Below are 18,065 nucleotides of genomic sequence, written 5' to 3' on the forward strand. Positions count from 1 at the left end.
AAAGCTGAAGATGGGTCGTCACTGGGTCTTTCAGCAAGACAATGACCCTAAACTTATGGCCAAATCTACATGGAAATGGTTCACCAGACACAAAATCAAGCTCCTCCCATGGCCATCTCAGTCCCCAGACCTTGTTTTCTTGGCAAAATGGGGTTGTACAAAGTATTAACACCAAGGGTGCTAATAATTGTGACACACATTATTTGATGTCAAATAATTTTTTCTTTATGTAGGATTTTTTTCCCCACTGAATAAATGCACTTGTATTGAAGCTTGGATTTTTCTCTTTTTTTCCATTAGGGTCCCATATTATTTGAATTTAAAAAAATATATTAGAAGCTAAAAAACACATCTTAACCAGGGGTGCCAATAATTATGGAGAGCACTGTATGGACACCAGAGTTTGCAGTCAAAAGCGACTTTTTTTCTTCCCCAAAGAGAACATAACACTTCCACATTATTTGTGTCATGCCTATTAGACATGAGCTTTACATTGTAGAAAAAATAGGTTCACTTGACAAACAATCTGTCATATATTTGCATCTACCTGTTAAAGACAAATACAGTGTGTGCTTACGTGTTAGGACACCATTAGCTGCAAACAAGTAGTAGTCGTTACTGCACCTTTTGTGGACTCGGATCAGCATTTACAGACACTCCCATCTCTTCAATACATTCCAGGGGTCTTTTTATCTATTACACTCTGCTACTCGGAGAGTACAAATTGGTCTCTGCTAGATAAACATCTCCTGTATTTGTTGGATGACCTATTGCGGGAATGCAAAGCATATTTCAGAATGGGATGAGAAGTAAACGCGTGTCGAAAACAAACGTCGACACAAATGTCCATTTTGGAGAAGTCCCCTTGCGCCGAGCCACGCCAGTTTAAAGGTCACAGATGTAGAGAACACATCTTAATACTGTTGGGTAAACTCGCCAATATGAGGAAAAGGGAGAAAAAAAGTGCAGGTTAAGAGAATATTAATTAGGGAATGGTTGAGCTTAGATCGAGGAGTATTGAGCCACATTGAAAGGAAAATATGAGGAAAATATTGTAAGAAAATGTGGGCATGTTACAATTAGAAAATTATAATACTAAGGTAAGAAGGGGGAAGTTTGATGAGAATATTAAAGTTGCAAAATCAGAAAGGAAGAACACAAAAGCTGGAACCCTATAAATTCAAAGTTACAATGTTTCTTTTCTTGTTACATTGTTTTTTCCTTTTCAATGTGGCCTTAAACTCCAAATGTTGTTCCCAAATATCAAAATAATTAAAAAAAAAAAGTTTTCACCATCCCAGGGTCATTCGAAATTAAGACCTTAATGTGTCCATTACAACAACTGACGTCCCCGACCACTTGAATCACAGCTTGAACATCATCTGTGGAATTCTTGGGAAACAACAAACTTCACACACGCTCACCCGTGAACAGGGTGTGTTAAATACAAACAGTAGTACTTTAGCAGCAAAAAACCCTTCCCCTCGTATCGGTAAATAAATAAACACACCAATTGAACAGTCAACTGAACTCAAGAGGGGTGTGCTGTCATGTGAGTGTGCGGTAAAACAGGAAGGGATTGAGGGGGGTCATGCGAGAGAGGGTGACGATGAGGATCTCCTTCCTCTTTTCCGAGCTCTAGAAGAGCATGCTCTGCCTTCGGTTGATCTTGCCGTTGCCTGAGCGCAAAAGAAAGGCGTCAAAGCAGATTTTTAATAGGAGAGAGATTTTCTCGAATAAATCGGGAACCTGATTCTGGGTATGAGGAGTTTCTGTAGCCCGGGTCTCTCTGCAGTTGGACCTCCTTCAAAGTGAATATGGAAACACCTGAAACAGAGATGAGTTTGAATCATTTGTTTACGGCGTTTCCGTCGACCGCCTGTGCGAGTGTGCACTCACTCTCGTGCAAAGTGTGAACTCTCATGCCGAGATGCCTGAAGTAGGAATGTTTCATGGCGTCTTCGGCCGAGATCCTCTTCTTGGATTCGTACTGCGAAGCGTACATTTTCATCAACGTTCATTGCCAATGCGTTATCATTAGGGCTGTCAAACGATTAAAATTTTCAATCGAGTTAATCACAGCTTAAAAATTAATTAATCGCAATTCAAACCATCGCTAAAATATGCCCTATTTTTCTGTAAATTATTGTTGGAATGGAAAGATGAAACAGAAAACGGACATAAACATTCAACATATTGTACATAAGTACTGTATTTGTTTATTATAGGGCTGTCAAACAATTAAAATTTAAGTTAATCACAGCTTAAAAATTAATTAATCGTAATTAATCGCAATTCAAACCATCTACAAAATATGCCATTCAACATACAGTTCATAAGTACTGTATTTGTTTATTATAACAATGTACAAGACGGCATTAACATTAACATTCTGTTAAAGCGATCCATGGATTGAAAGACTTGTAGTTCTTAAAAGATAAATGTTAGTACAAGTTATAGAAATTTTATATTAAAGCCCCTCTTAATAATTTCGTTTTAATAAAATTTGTAACATTTTCAATCGAAAAAAAAACCTAGTAGGTCGCCATTGTTGACGACAATAATTACACAATTCTCATGGTCATAAAATCAGTCGCACCCAAGCGCCAGCAGAGGGCGATAAAACACAAGTAAGATGACCCTGTTCTGTCATTTTAATCCGTTTGAGCGGGGCATGTGCGTTAATTGCGTCAAATATTTTAACGTGATTAATTTAAAGATTTAATTACCGCCCGTTAACGCAATAATTTTGACAGCCCTAGTTTATTATAACAATAAATCCACAAGATGGCATTAACATTATTAACATTCTTTCTGTTAAAGGGATCCACGGATAAAAAGACTTGTAGCTCTTAAAAGATAAATTTGAGTGCAAGTTATAGTAATTTTATATTAAGAAAAAGAACGTCTCCTGCTCCGTGCATGATGGGAAGTTGGGCAACCATGACCGTCAGTGGTGGCTGCAAATGGTAAACAGTACGTTCTGCGTTGTGTACAATTAGGCATGTTAAGAAAAAGAATGTCTCCTGCTCCGCCCAAGTGCATGATGGGAAGTTGGGCAACCATGACTGTCAGTGGTGGTTGCAAATGGAATACAGAATGCTCTGCATTGTGTTCAATTAGGCGTGTTAAGAAAAAGATTGTCTCCTGCGCCGCCCAAAAGAATGACGGGAAGTTGGGCAACCATGACTGTCAGTGGTGGTTGCAAATGGAATACAGAATGCTCTGCGTTGTGTTCAATTAGGCGTGTTAAGAAAAAGATTGTCTCCTGCGCCGCCCAAAAGAATGACGGGAAGTTGGGCAACCATGACTGTCAGTGGTGGCTGCAAATGGTATACAGTAGGAGTGGGAACCTCTTGGTACCTCACGATACGATTTGCAATACAAAGCTCACGATAACGATGATCTGACAATATGGCGATACAACGATTATCGATATATTGGTCGGAAAATCACTCTAAGATATTCTACAAACAACTAATAAACAGAAAAAACAAGCTTTTGCTGTGAATTGGATTGATTTTATCACCAGTAGACGTTCAATCCATTTGAACTGGGAGGGTGGCAGCGAATGAACGAATGTTCATTCGCTGCCATCCCTCCCACTTCAACCGGATTGAACGTCTATGGCCGGTCGTGGTAGGTAATGCCAGGCAATGAGGTCATTTTGGGCTACTTAAGGTCATTTACTTGTTAATTTTCAGTTACTCCCTGTTGATTTTAGGGTATTTTATGGGTCACTTTCTGTTTATTTTGAGTTACAGAACAGGAAGTGACCTGGGAATCACTCAAAAGAATAGGCAGTGACTCAAACTCAACAGGAAATGACCTGTAAATGCCCTAAAATGAACAACAAGTGACCTGTAAATGCCCTGAAAATCAGACAGAATGACTGTGAATGCTCTGATTTCGAAAGAAATAACGTTCCCAGTCTAATTGGATTGGGTGTCGAGCACCGTAACTGAGACACTATTATGGTGGAAGATTTTGGTAGCAACTTGTTGATTACGTTTTTTTTTTCGTTTTTTTTTTTCTAGACAACGACACAGTTTTAAAACGATATCTCGATTCTTGGCAGGAGCATATCGATAACCTTTTGGGATATAAAGTATCGCGATATATCACCATTTCGATATTTTGTCACACCCCTAGTATACAGAATGTTCTGCGTTGTGTTCAATTAGGCGTGTTAATAAAAAGATCGTCTCTTGCTCCGCTCAAATGCATGACAGGAAGTTGGGCAACCATGACGGTTTGTAGTGGCTGCGAAAGCTTAAGCCAATAAAAGGCGCGGTCCAATGAACGCCTGCGTGCACTCGCATTTCTCTCCGTTTTCGCTCTCAATGTGCTAAAACGGCGTCATTGTAAACTGTTTGAGGCAACGCACGAACGGGTCATTCTGTGCATGCGTTAATTGCGTCAAATATTTTAACGTGATTCATTTAAAAAATGAATTACCGCCCGTTAACGCGATAAATTTGACAGCCCTAGTTTTTATAGTACGTAGGGAGGTGAACACTTACTCTGAGGAAAGCCAGCAAGAGCTCAATGCCTTCACCATCAAGCCTGAAGGAGACAAATGAAAAAGAACGACGATGGGTTAGCACTGCAAAGGGTGATGGGAAAGCGCCGACAGGAAGGAAGTGCCTTCACAATGTTCTACAGGATTTCCTGTCTTGCTACACGCACGGATAGTCCATTATGGAGGTTTGTATTTGTTATACTTTTGTATTTTACATACATACGAAAGGGTGAATTAATTACTGTGCTGGCCAAAAGTATTAACACCTCTGCAATTCTGTCAGATAATGCTCAATTTCCCCCAGAAAATGATTGCAATTACAAATGCTTTGGTAGTAATATCTTCATTTATTTTGCTTGCAATGGAAAAAACACAAAAGAGAATGGGAAAAAAAAAAATCAAAACACAAACACAAAACTCCAAAAATGGTCTGGACAAAAGTATTGGCACCCTTTGAAAAATCATGTTATGCTTCTCTAATTTGTGTAGTTAACAGCACTTGTTACTTAACCTGTGACACATAACAGGTGGTGGCAATAACTAAATCACAACTGGCGGTTAAAATGAATTAAAGTTGATTCAACCTCTGTTCCGTGTCCTTGTGTGTACCACATTGAGCATGGAGAAAAGAAAGAAGACCAAAGACCTGTCTGAGGACTTGAGAAGCAAAATTGTGAGGAAGCGTAGTCAATCTCAAGGCTACAAGCCCTTCTCCAAAGACCTGAATGATCCTGTGTCTATCGTGCCCAGTGTAATCAATAAGTGTAAAGCCCATGGCTCTGTGGCTAACCTCCCTAGATGTGGACGGAAAAGAAACATTGACGAGATTTCAAGGAAAGATTGTGCGGATGGTGGATAAAGATCAAGCTGTCCCGCAGTCCGAGGGTACAACAGTGTCAACCCGTACTATCTGTCGGCGTCTGAATGAAAAGGGACTCTATGGTAGGATACCCAGGAAGACCCCACTTCTGACCCAGAGAAATAAAAAAGCCAGGCTGGAGTTTGCTAAAAACTTACCTGAGAAAGCCAAAAACGTTTTGGAAGAATGTTCTCTGGTCAGATGAGACAAAAGTAGAGCTTTTTGGGAAATAGAGTTTAAAGAAAAAAAAACGAGGCCTTCAAAGAAAAGAACACTGTCCCCAGTAAAACATGGCGGAGGATTCCTGATGTTTTGGGGTTGCTTTGCTACCTCTGGCATTGGACTACTTGACCGTGTGCATGGCATTTTGAAGTCTGAAGACTACCAACAAATTTTCCAGCATAATGTAGGGCCCAGTGTGAGAAAGCTGGGTCTCCCTCAGAGGTCATGTGTCTTCCAGCAGTACATTGACCCAAAACATACTTCAAAAAGCACTAGAAAATGGTTTGAGAGAAAGCACTGGAGACTTCTAAAGTGGCCAGCAATGAGTCCAGACCTGAATCCCATCGAACACCTGTGGAGAGATCTGAAATGGCAGTTTGGAGAAGGCACCGGATTCCGGAAGCGTTTGCTCGCAGTTATTTTGTCTAAAGGTTGTGCTACCAAGTATGAGGTGCCAATACTTTTGTCTGGCCCATTTTAGAAGTTTTGTGTTACATGATAATGATTTTTTTTCATTGCAAGTAAAATAAATGAAGATAATGCTACAAAAGCATTTGTAATTGCAACCATTTTCTGGGAGAAATGGAGTATTATCTGACAGAATAAAAGAGGTGCATGGTCCCCCCAGGATTGATAAATCTAAATTCAAGACTTTTAAGACCTTTTTTTAATGCCATTTCAACTGAAAATTAATACTTTTCTCGCACCCATTATTTAGATAATATTGAATCATATTTAAAAAATACAGCAATGAACATCAAATTTAACCTCAATTACTAAGTGTATTTGACAAAAGAATGCACATTTATTGAAGATACAATTAAAACACATTTAAATATCAGGTCTTTCAGAATTTTTTTCCCCCAGGATAAAATGGATTTTAAACCATTATTGTAAAGCAACTTCAGAAATTACATTTGCAATACAACAGGTTTCCCTGTTAATCCTTTGTTAGCTATAGAAGACATTTCTTTTAATCAGATAGAGAATATCCATACTCTTATTTAATCAAGAAAAACATTTAAATATACCAGGAGGTGTTTTACTATCACCTACATTATAATTTGCCTATCACCATGCCATGTTATTCAGATCAACGTTACCCCGCACTCGTTCCAATAATAGTGTCAACCGTGTTGTGTATCTGAGGGTGATGGTGATCTACGACTCCGGTTTATCCATGCTAAGGCTAGTGCACCTGCTAATACCCCATTGAACATGGCAAATTCTTGAGTTAAAACTTTGAAATTCACATTCATTCGAAAGGCAAACCGTGCAGAAATATATTATTGCATCTAACACATTGTAATTGGAGAAATTGGCAACTTACTTTGAAATGTTAAGCAGGTCCACTGCCTTCGCATGACCCATAAACTGCGACCCAAAGTATCTGGATGCGACTTGGTCGCCGATCCAATACCTCACATGCTGGTCCAACTGTTTGGACTTGGTTGTCTTGTTGAGGCTTTCGTCGAACATAACAACTAAGGCATCTGAGCAGTTCCTTGCGTTAGCACACAGTACTGTGCGATTGCCTGCTGTTGTGATATTGATGCTAATGATGCTAACGGCATGCGCACGCACGAGGTGCAATGCATCGTAAAAATTCTACGCGTCATCTTCGTTATGGATTAAAAAAAAAAAAAAACTTTGTCACAGATATAATTTAGGTTGCTCTGAGATGTTCTTGAAAATTAAAACCACGGTGAAAAAAATCCAGACTTACGACAGCTAATTTAATACTTTTAATACCTTTAATAATGGAAAACTAAATTCAATGCTTTTTTAATACTTTTAATAAACCACGGGTACCCCGGGGTGCCAATACTTTTGGACAGCACTGTAGATCAGTTTTCTAAATCAAGTCCTACTCCTACAAAAAGAACAATGCAGTACCTGGGAGCGTGGTTGATGAACGGCTGAGGTTTGTACTTAGGGAAGTTGTACGACTTGAACTCGTCAATGGAAGATATTCCCGGCCAGTTGTCCTCCGTCGGCGTTCCTGAAATCGTACGATTGCAAACAATCAGCAAAAGGTTCAACTTTACTAGGTGGCCTTTGTCGGTGGCTCACCAAGTAACCTGAAGATGAGATGGAGCTCGTCCTCCACTGTGGAGCCGGGGAAGAGCGGCCGACCCGCGGCCATCTCGTAAAATATACAACCGACGCCCCTGGAAGCGCCAAATACTTTGTTGAAAATTGAATGACAAGTGACAGCGGGAGGAAAAGTCACAAAAGAAAGACTTTTACCACATGTCGATCTGCGTCGAATACTCGGAGGACCCCAGCAGAACGTCAGGAGGTCGGTACCAAAGAGTCACCACTTCGTTGGAGTACGTTTTAGTCGGGACCGATTTGGCTCTGGCCAGACCTGCCGACCACCAAATGAATAAAAATTGTTCATTAAAAGATTCTCTAAATAGTGAAAATCTTTTCTCACCAAAATCAGCAAGCTTCAGCTCCCCTTTCTCGTTAATAAGGAGGTTCTGGGGCTTTAGGTCCCTGTGGAGAACTTTCCTCTTGTGACAATATGACAGTCCACGCAAAATCTGGAACAAGAAGACCTGGGAAAAAAAAATTGTCATTAGTAAATGATTTACTTGGCTCAGAAAAACACATCCTAACCTTGACGTTGTGCATGCTCATGATGTTTCCACAATCATCCATGTACTGCTTCAGATCTTTATCCTACAAAATATAACATTTTTAGTTAACCCCAACAGTGGGGGAAAAATAGCCCGATTTTACTTACCAGATACTCAAACACAAGCGTGAGGCTTTTGTCAGTATGGACGATGTCATGTAGCGTCACAATGTTAGCGTGTTTCAGGTCCTTCAGTAACGAAACTACGCAAAGGATAGTAAAACATTCTTAATAAAACAACACTTGATGGTATTTTGACTAGAATGATCTTTCACCTTCTCTAATGGCTGTGCACGGCGCTCCCTCCTCATGCTCCAATCGGATTTCCTTCAGAGCTACGAGGTTATCCGTCAGCTTGCTGCGTCCTTTGAAAACGGTGGCGTATGTTCCCTGGAAGAGAATATGAAGCATTAGGAAGAGAATGAGATCAAGTAATTGTTTGTATGGTTTAGCGGCTTTGCTTACCTCTCCCAGTTTGTCCAATTTTATGTACGTCTCCAACTTCCCGAATCCAATCTCTGACTAAAAAAACATCACCCAAAAAAAAAAAAAAAAAAAAAAAAAAAAAAAAAAAAAAAAAAGTATATATAGTCAAAGCATAACATGGTAAACTTACAAGACTGTAACAACTACATTTTCTTCATTTGTAAATATTAGAGTTGTTCCGATCATGTTTTTTTGCTCTCGATCCGATCCCGATCGTTTTAGTTTGAGTATGTGTCGATCCCGATATTTCCCGATCCGATTGCTTTTTTTTGCTCCCGATTCAATTCCAATCACTCCCGATAATTTTTCCCGATCATATACATTTTGGCAATGCATTAAGAAAAAAATGAATAAAACTCGAATATATACATTCAACATCCAGTACATAAGTACTGTATTTGTTTATTATGACAATAAATCCTCAAGATGGCATTTACATTATTAACATTCTTCCTGTGAGAGGGATCCACGGATAGAAAGACATGTGACTAAATATTGCCATCTAGTGTATTTGTTGAGCTTTCAGTAAATGATACTGCAGCCATTCAACCTAAATGCATGATGGGAAGTGCAACCATGACTGTGTATAGGGGCACCAATTGATATATCTTCTCTGCGTTGGGAGAGAACAAAGGTTGTTAAGAAATTGATCAACCACTACCTTTCTACCCCACATTGCCTCTCACGTTAATTTTAATTGCTGAGAGAGGGAATGTAAGGCTTTAGCCAAATAAAAAAAAGGCTCCAAAGGCTGTCAAAATTCTCTCTACTCATCATACGCTGTGTTTAGCTCTGTATATTGGCAAAACGGCGCCTTTATCGATTGAGCGCGACAATGCGTGAGTGGGTCGTGCAGCGCATGCGTTAATTATTTAACGTGATTAATTAAGAAAAAATAATTACCGCCGTCACGCAATAAATTTGATAGCCCTACTTTAAGCCAGAACTACTCTGGGTGAGTGTAAGACATTTTGTCTGTATCGTTATATACAATTAGAAAACGATTTAAATAAAAAATATTATGGCGGAAAACACTCAGGTGACTTGAAGTTCCGCTCTGAGACCCCCAATTTAGCCAACTTTCAAAACTGTCCGATATGCATGTGTGATACATCATTGGAAAGCTTAAAATCTCAATTTTCTGGGGGAAGAAAAATTTTGAGCAGGAGGGCATTTTTTTTAAAAATGTATTTTTTAAACAGCAAAACCCTATCTGGAGGTGAGAGCACGTGAGAACAGAATTACAGACGCCATGACATTAAGGAGATATCGGATACTTATCTTGTTTTGATCCAAAAACTCCACGTAGTATGCAACACTCAGTGTCAAGAGACAGCTATGAATGGCCAAAGCTGGATTTTGGGGGGATTTTATGTGTGAAACATGGTAATATAACAAGGGTCGCGATTCAGAAATCGCAGACATTAAGGAGTGGTCGAGATTTTCTTTTTCATATATTTTCCCTTTTAAACGTTTTTTTCAACTTTTTTTTGTTTGGATCAATTATTTATCACCTAACAGATCAGAGAAAATGTGACACTAACAAAAAAAATACAATTAAGCGACAGTTATGAGGTAGATATCCGTGACTTTTTTACAGACGCCATTTTTTTCCCATTGTGACATAATTTGTTTAAAAGTTTAAAATATGTGAGTGAATAATTTTTTTACGACTTTTTTTTTTTTTTTTTTAAACGAAATATGAGACATCATTAAATGATTCTAACCTAAAAACGACAGACATTTTGAATAATAAATATAATTACGGTAATTACCTTTGTTTTATGGCTGGGTTAAAACAAAAGCGGTTGTGCGACGTCTGTAAACGGGGGTTTTCGGGGTAAAACGGACAAATTAAAAATAGTTTGGGGGTTTAATGTGCCATGAATCTGCTATGGCAGCATATAGACATATTGTTCTATCAAACACAACAGTTGTTTTAGCTTAAAATACAGCAGTTTCTTTTAAAGAGGAGTGCAAGAGCAGAAACTGCTTTTTCAGTCTTGTCTGTGTTTTCCGCCATATACATAAAAAAGGCATGTCCGATATTTTTTTGCCGATTCCGATACTTTGAAAATGACGTGATCGGACCCGATCGATTGGGATCTTTAGCAAATATATAAGTATTTTAATCTTTTTTTTTTAACCCTTAAATTGGTTCACTTATTTATTTTTATTCATTCAATTTAGAAAAGAATTGGTTTAAGTAGGCATAAATACTGCTACATAACAATTGTCCAAAATAATTACTTTCCATTTATTTTAATATGTAATTGATGGCATATAAAGACACCTGGCTCTTAAACAGTACGAGTGAATGGTACACTTTGGTCTCCTGCTGCGTCGGTCGCCATGGCAACTGGCACATGCTGCTCCCTGTGCCCGCGGGGCTAGAAAAGTGGCACGCGCGCGCGAATACGTACCAGCGACGCTCGGCGCGAGCGGCGGCTGAGCGGCTGGTCGAAGGACGGGCTGGTCAGCTGCAGCTTCTCCAAGTAACCGTCGGGAATACGGATGTCGGCGGGCAGCGACAAACGTTTGTTCAGGTCCTTCAACACAGACCAAAAGATATTTTTACACATTAAATGTGACGTATAATCCTCCCTTTTCTATGATATGCAATTACCGCACAGGCAGAGAACATAATGTTACAGAAGCAGTCCACCTACGCGCTCTGAGAGACAGGAAGCAAAAATAACTGGTTCATCTTTCCCATGCCAGTAAGACAAAACAGATCAGGTCCACCATCTTACAGCACATGGATGCGGATAAACCATATTTATTCACAGTAAAACATGTCATTCTCACATTAAAATGTGTCAAACTGTGATAAAAGTACAGATATTGAAATGTGTGTAAAAATAGAGCAAGGTTTAAAGTTTAGCTTAGATGCAAAAAAGGATATCATCAAATCAGTTTGTGCATGATGCAGCGCCGCTCCAAGCAGCTGTCAGAATTCTTTTTATTACTCAACGCTGATTATATTATGTAATTGCGCTGCTGGTTGCAAGCAAAAAAAGGGCCTTTCAATTAGAATTGTACAAAGCAGCTATGACAAAGAGGTTATTATTTCGCCCTAAAATAACATCTTGAGGATTATTTGAATAGCTTGAAATGTGGACAATGGCTCCTATTTTATACTATTTGAGAAGGATCTAAATGGATAATATATATTCTTGAGTCATTTTCCTATTAGAGTACAAGAATAAGAGTAAAAACAAACTTAAAAGTAAGACTTAACGCATAAGATTTTCTGAGTTTAAAAAAAAAATGACGCACGTCAATCGCAAGTTACGCTATAAACTCTTGTCAGTGCACAATTCCGATACACCAACTAAACCAAGGCGCACATTAGCTCGGCTGACGGACATAAAAAAAAGAGGCATTAAAGAAGCCCATTATATTTATATAAAGTTTTACTGTCTTTTGTTGGCAAAAAATCCATGTTGTTTTGCAGGGCCGTGCAGAGACCTATGGAGGGGCAGGTGCTCATAGATCGACAGGGGCGCATGAACAAAAATTTAATACACCTGACAACAACATAACTTCCACTTTAACCAGCTTTACAGTATTAGAAATCAACACTGTCATCAACACTTTCTGGCCGTGACTCAGTCTTTGCCTCTTCCTTCAACCTCTATATCAAAACTTCCTTACTCAACTTGTTCATCTGAGAACAAACCAAATTAGATGTTCACTTAGCCGACATCAGCAGTTTTTTTCCAAACTATTCTTTCATTATTAGAGAACTGAAAGATGTGTACCTTTCTAGATAACGTTGTGAAGAGAACAGACAAATATAAATAAATGTTTAATTTTTTTATTTTTTTTTAAAAAGGTGTTTTCGGTGTTCAAGTAAAGTACCCGCACAGTCGGTCAGCAGCACTTTGGGCATGTAGGGGCAAAGGGGCAGGTAATCAAGCACTCTCTGCACATGCCTATGGTTTTATTTTCTCACTGGCTGCCATTTATGGTGATAGACGTCCAATTTATTTGGACTCAAACGCCAGCCAGCCAATGATGGGATTTGTGTTTTTAAAACAGACCAGTGGTTCTTAACCTTGTCAAAGGTACCGAACCCCATGAGTTTCACACTTGCATTAATCGAACTAGTGCTGCAACGATTAATCGATTAACTTGAGTATTCGATTAGAAAAAAAATTCAAATAAAATTTTGCTTCGAATATTTGTTTGATTAAAGTCGCGTTGTATTGGTTTATTTTGAAATTGTTTGCATGCAGTTTTATTAATTTGGGTGGCAACAATGAATATAACTCATTCTCATGGCTGAAACCAGCTGCTCCCTGTTAAGACCAACATTGGCCAGGTTTTTGTTTGAGCTAATGTTTTTTTTAATGCATTCATGATTTAGTTTATAGGTATATTTAACAGTTTTTTTGTGGGAATATGTATGAACCATTTGTTAAGAACATTGTAAAAAAAAAAAAAAAAACTTTAGCATTTTATAGCATTTAAGCTAGCAGACTTTCTGTGTAAGTTAGCCAATTGTTCTTTTGTTGTACATAGACATTTTGTAAATTTTTTATACCGTTTTAGGCTCAGCTCGGGTATTTTTATTTTTCGTGTTCCTTATCCGATTTCTCGATTATACGAACTAACTAGTCCATTGATTAATCGACTAGAAAAAATATTCGATAGCTGCAGCCCTAAATCGAACCCTTTGGAATCAGACAAATCATTTTTCTTTCAAATTCAAAATCGATACATCTAAGCTAGCAAGGTAAAACCCAAGTGAATTTCCATTCAAATTTCTTCTAATTTAGTCAGCATGTATTTAAACAGGCCAAAGGTATGTTTTATCTTTATGTCTGCAGCATCATCAGACCACTAAACCAAGACTGGCCCAATGCGCATACTTTTGTTTTTCATTCAAATTTGGAGGAATATATCTTATACTGTTCAACATTAAACCTGCTTGGCTGCAATAACCTTTACCGTGCAGTTTCTGTCATGTTTACATCTGAAATATTATCAGATTTAGTTTAAAAAACTGCACAAAATGATCGCTAAATTTGTAAACAAAGTCATCATGTTAAACAATAAATAAACATGAATCCTTTCCCAAATCCAAAAAACTGAATTTAAAATCAAATAATTTTGCCTTTTGATTTGCTTTTCATATTGGAAAATGAAACTCGATTAATTTCACACCATTTCTATTTGTGTTTTCATGTCGACATTCTCATTCTATTACATCCTTGCCTCACATACCATTTCCACCATTCCATTTTTTTTTTTTTTTAATGTAAATGCAGTACCTGTTACCCGTAGGTCTTTTGTACTTCCTCTTAACAAGTGAGAGTCCACCTTCCACTAAAAGTGGGAACCTCTAGGTACCTCACGATACGATACGATTTGCGATAAAAAGCTCACGATAACAATGATACAATGATTATCGATACATTGGTCAGGAAATCATTCTAGGATATTCTACAAACAACTAATAAACAGGAAAAACAAGCTTCTGCTGTGATTTGTAATGAGTTTATCACTAGTAGACGTCCAATCCATCTGAACTGGGAGGGTGGCAGCGAATGAACATTCGTTCATTCGCTGCCATCCCTCCCACTTCAAATGGATTGAACATCTATGGCCGGTAGTGGCAGCCAATGCCAGGGAATGAGGTAATTTTGGGCCATTTAAGGTCATTTACCTGTTGATTTTCAGTTACGTCCTGTTGATTTTGGGGTATTTTATAGGTCTCTTATGGTTTGAGTTACAGAACAAGAAGTGACCTGGGAATTAACCAAATGAATAGGCAGTGACTCAACAGAAAATCACCTGTAAATGCTCTAAAATGAACAGCAAGTGGCCTGTAAATGCCCTGAAAATCGGACAGAATGACTGTGCATGCTCTGACCGTTCCCAGTCTAAATGGATTGGCGTCAAGAACCGTCAATGCAACTTTAGAGTTACAGTGCCCTTCATAATTATTGGCACCCCTGGTTAAGATGTGTTTTTTAGCTTCTATTATTTTTTTATTTCAAATAATATGGGACCTTAATGGAAAAAAAAAAAGAAAAATCCACACTCCGTGGTCTCACACAAAAATACATACAGTCCCAGGCTTCAGTTGGGACCGTGTGCTTTGGTCAGATGAGACCAAGATTGAGCTTTTTGGCAACAAACACTCTAAGTCAGGGGTCTCCAACCCAGTCCTTAAGGCCCACTGTGGGTCCTGGTTTTTGTTCCAGCCGATCCAGCAGAGACAGTTGAACCAATGAGGCTTCTGTTAAAACAAGCCACACCTGACTGCAGTCAACTGATTGCACTTGTAAAAAACCAGATTGGGGAAAAAGTGTTGTCATCTTGTTTGGTAGGAATGAAATCCTGCACCCACAGTGGGCCTTTGTGGAATAGGTTGGGGACCCCTGCTCTAAGTGGGTCAGGCGTGCCACGAAAGATGCGCATGCTGAAAAGCACCTCATACCCACTGTGAAGTATGGGGGTGGGTCAGTGATGCTGTGGGCTGTTTCGCTTCCAAAGGCTGGGTCTTTCAGAAAGACAATGACCCTAAACATATGGCCAAATCTACACAGAAATGGTTCACCAGACACAAAATCAAGCTCCTCCCATGGCCATCTCAGTCCCCAGACCTTGTTTTGTTGACAAAAGGGGGTTGTAAAAAGTATTAACACCGGGGGTGCTAATAATTGTGACACACATTATTTGATGTCAAATAATTTTTTCTTTATGTGGGATTTTTTCCCCACTGAATGAATGCAATTGTATTGAAGGTTGGAGTTTTCTCTTTTTTTCCATTAAGGTCCCATATTATTTGAATTAAAAAAAAATCATTAGAAGCTAAAAAACATCTTTTTCCGGGGTGCCAATAATTATGGAGGGCACTGTAACTGAGAAGATATAATGGTGGAAGATTGTGGTAGCAACTTGTTGGTTCATTTTTATTTATTTTTTTAGACATTGACACCTTTTTAAAACGCTATCTCGATTCTTGGCAGGAGCATATCGATAATCTTTTGGGATACAAAGTATCACGATATATCACCATTTCGATATTTTGTCACACCCCTACCTTCCACTGAGCAAACCAGTTTCTTCTCCCATCAGACAGAGGACTAGCAGTTGAAAGAGATGAAATAAAGCCTGTAAATTAGGGACTAACCCAGGGGTTCCCAAACTATTCCACATCGGGTGGGTGCTGGATTTCTTTCCAACAAAACAGGACAACACATGTGTACCAATCTGGTGTTTTACAAGTGTAATCAGTTGAATGAAGTCAGGTGCTGCTTGTTTTAGCAGAAACCTCATTGGTTAAACGGTCTGTGCTCGATCGGTAGGAACAAAAACCAGGACACACAGGGGTCCTTGAGGACCGGTTTGGGAACCACTGGACTAACCAGTCCACAACCTGGTCAAAAATGGCACTTTGCCTAGATTTTAGAATCGAAAAATCTGCGTGTCTTAACCTTCACCGAACCCCTTTAACCCACCGAACCCCTGGGGTCGATTGAACCCAGGTTAAGAACCACTGAAAAAGACATTTGAAAATCAACTCTTATCCAGTAGGGGGCAGAAGGTTTCCAAAATCTGACTTCTACTGAGCACAAACCATGCAGTGAGGGAGGAGGGGGTTATTCCAACACATAACCCACATAACATGAAGATTCCATTTTCTCAACACATTCATTTAAATCTGAAATAGTCAAAATCGTCATACAATGACCATTTTTAAACACAGATTTGCATGTTCTAACTCCTGAGGGGGCAGCATTGGTATTAGTATCATGACACCTAGACAGTGAGAAGACATTAGGAGGCGAAGACAGCACCCACCGCCACCACCTCCTCCCAGACAGGATTTCCCATGAGGTCGAGGGAGAGGATGATGAGTGCATCCAATAAGACAGAACGGGGGTGTTTTTGCAAAATTACCTCCATGGAGATTCTTCTGTGGACCCGGTTCCGAAGACAAACACCAGTCGGGGATTGAACCTCATCCGACGACGTTCCCGACGCTTGGTCGCTCTCTCCATCTGAGCCCATCTTCAGGTTCTCGTGCACAATGTCTGGGGGAAAAAAAATCTCTGTGGTTTTAATGTAAATACACTTCACGCAATGTGAAATCATCATCAAACCACTAAACATACATATAGTAAGCAGTGTATGCGCACCAAAATGTGACGGTGCCCTCGGCTGTACAGAACATGTTCTACGCAAGTTGAAATGAGCAGGCAAATTTAATTGCGGGTGAACCAGTTTCTAAATTACAGCGCTCTCAGAATGCCGAGAAAATAGTCAAACGCAAGATTGGAGTGCGTTTTCAGCCAGGTCAACCATGCCAAAATGTCAATACAGTAGACACATGGTAGCACTAATTAACGGGCTCCTAGCATTAAAATGAAAGGCCGGAGAGAAATTTCAACAATATTAAAAAAAAAAAATGGAGAGGGTAAAAAAAAAAAAAGTAAATCCCACATTTGAAAGGTGTCACAATTAGGAGTGGGAACCTCTTGTTACCTCACGATACGATACGATTTGCGATACAAAGCCCACGATAACGATGATCTGACGATATGGCCATACAACGATTATCGATACATTGGTCAGGAAATCATTCTAGGATATTCTAAAAACAACTAATAAACAGAAAAACAAGCTTCTGCTGTGAATTAGAATGAGTTTATCACTAGTAGACGTCCAATCCATTTGAACTGGGAGGGTGGCAGCGAATGAACATTTGTTCATTCGCTGCCATCCCTCCCACTTCAAACGGATTGAACGTCTATGGCCGTCATTGGCAGCCAATGCCAGGCAATGAGGTCATTTTGGGCCATTTAAGGTCATTTACCTGTTGATTTTCAGTTACTTCCTGTTGATTTGGGGGTATTTTATGGGTCACTTCCTGTTCATTTTGAGTTACAGACCAGGAAGTGACCTGGGAATCGCCCAAATTCTTAGGTAGTGACTCAAACTCAACAGGAAATGAGCTGTAAATGAACAGCAAGTGACCTGTAAATGCCCCGAAAAAATGGGACGGAATGACTGCGAATGCTCTGGTGTCGAATTAGTGCTGGAACGATTAATCGATTAACCCGAGTATTCGATTAGAAAAAAAAGATTCAAATTAAATTTTGCTGCTTCGAGCATTCGATTAATTAAAGCGGCGTTGTAATCGTTTGTTTTGAAAGTGTTTGCATTTATTTTCATTGATTTGGGTGGATACACGGCCCTCTAGTCTACCTCATTTCACATGGCTGAATCTGCTCCCTGTTAAGACCAACATAAGCTAAGTTTTTGTTTGAGCTAATGATTTTTTTGAATGCATTTGTAACTTAGTTTAAAGGTAT

General features: G+C 39.1%; 1 protein-coding gene across 2 annotated transcripts in view; it reads right to left on the reverse strand.

Annotated features, from left to right (window-relative positions):
- Window positions 1–204: 204 nt before the first annotated feature.
- cdk17 (cyclin dependent kinase 17) overlaps window positions 205–18,065 on the reverse strand; it is a 47,548-nt gene continuing 29,687 nt past the window's right edge. For both annotated transcript variants that reach the window (XM_057854363.1, XM_057854362.1), the window contains 14 exons: window positions 16,651–16,784; window positions 11,157–11,282; window positions 8,713–8,769; window positions 8,523–8,637; window positions 8,356–8,450; window positions 8,229–8,291; window positions 8,044–8,167; window positions 7,854–7,974; window positions 7,677–7,774; window positions 7,500–7,605; window positions 4,524–4,566; window positions 1,900–1,990; window positions 1,750–1,827; window positions 205–1,679 (listed from right to left, as the gene is read on the reverse strand). In XM_057854363.1, the coding sequence (XP_057710346.1) occupies window positions 1,639–1,679; window positions 1,750–1,827; window positions 1,900–1,990; window positions 4,524–4,566; window positions 7,500–7,605; window positions 7,677–7,774; window positions 7,854–7,974; window positions 8,044–8,167; window positions 8,229–8,291; window positions 8,356–8,450; window positions 8,523–8,637; window positions 8,713–8,769; window positions 11,157–11,282; window positions 16,651–16,784 (1,292 nt within the window). In that variant the 3' untranslated portion in view covers window positions 205–1,638. The remainder of the gene's footprint in view (window positions 1,680–1,749; window positions 1,828–1,899; window positions 1,991–4,523; window positions 4,567–7,499; window positions 7,606–7,676; window positions 7,775–7,853; window positions 7,975–8,043; window positions 8,168–8,228; window positions 8,292–8,355; window positions 8,451–8,522; window positions 8,638–8,712; window positions 8,770–11,156; window positions 11,283–16,650; window positions 16,785–18,065) is intronic.

The sequence above is a fragment of the Corythoichthys intestinalis genome, chromosome 13 (genome assembly GCF_030265065.1).
Source record: "Corythoichthys intestinalis isolate RoL2023-P3 chromosome 13, ASM3026506v1, whole genome shotgun sequence".
Lineage (NCBI taxonomy): Eukaryota > Metazoa > Chordata > Actinopteri > Syngnathiformes > Syngnathidae > Corythoichthys > Corythoichthys intestinalis.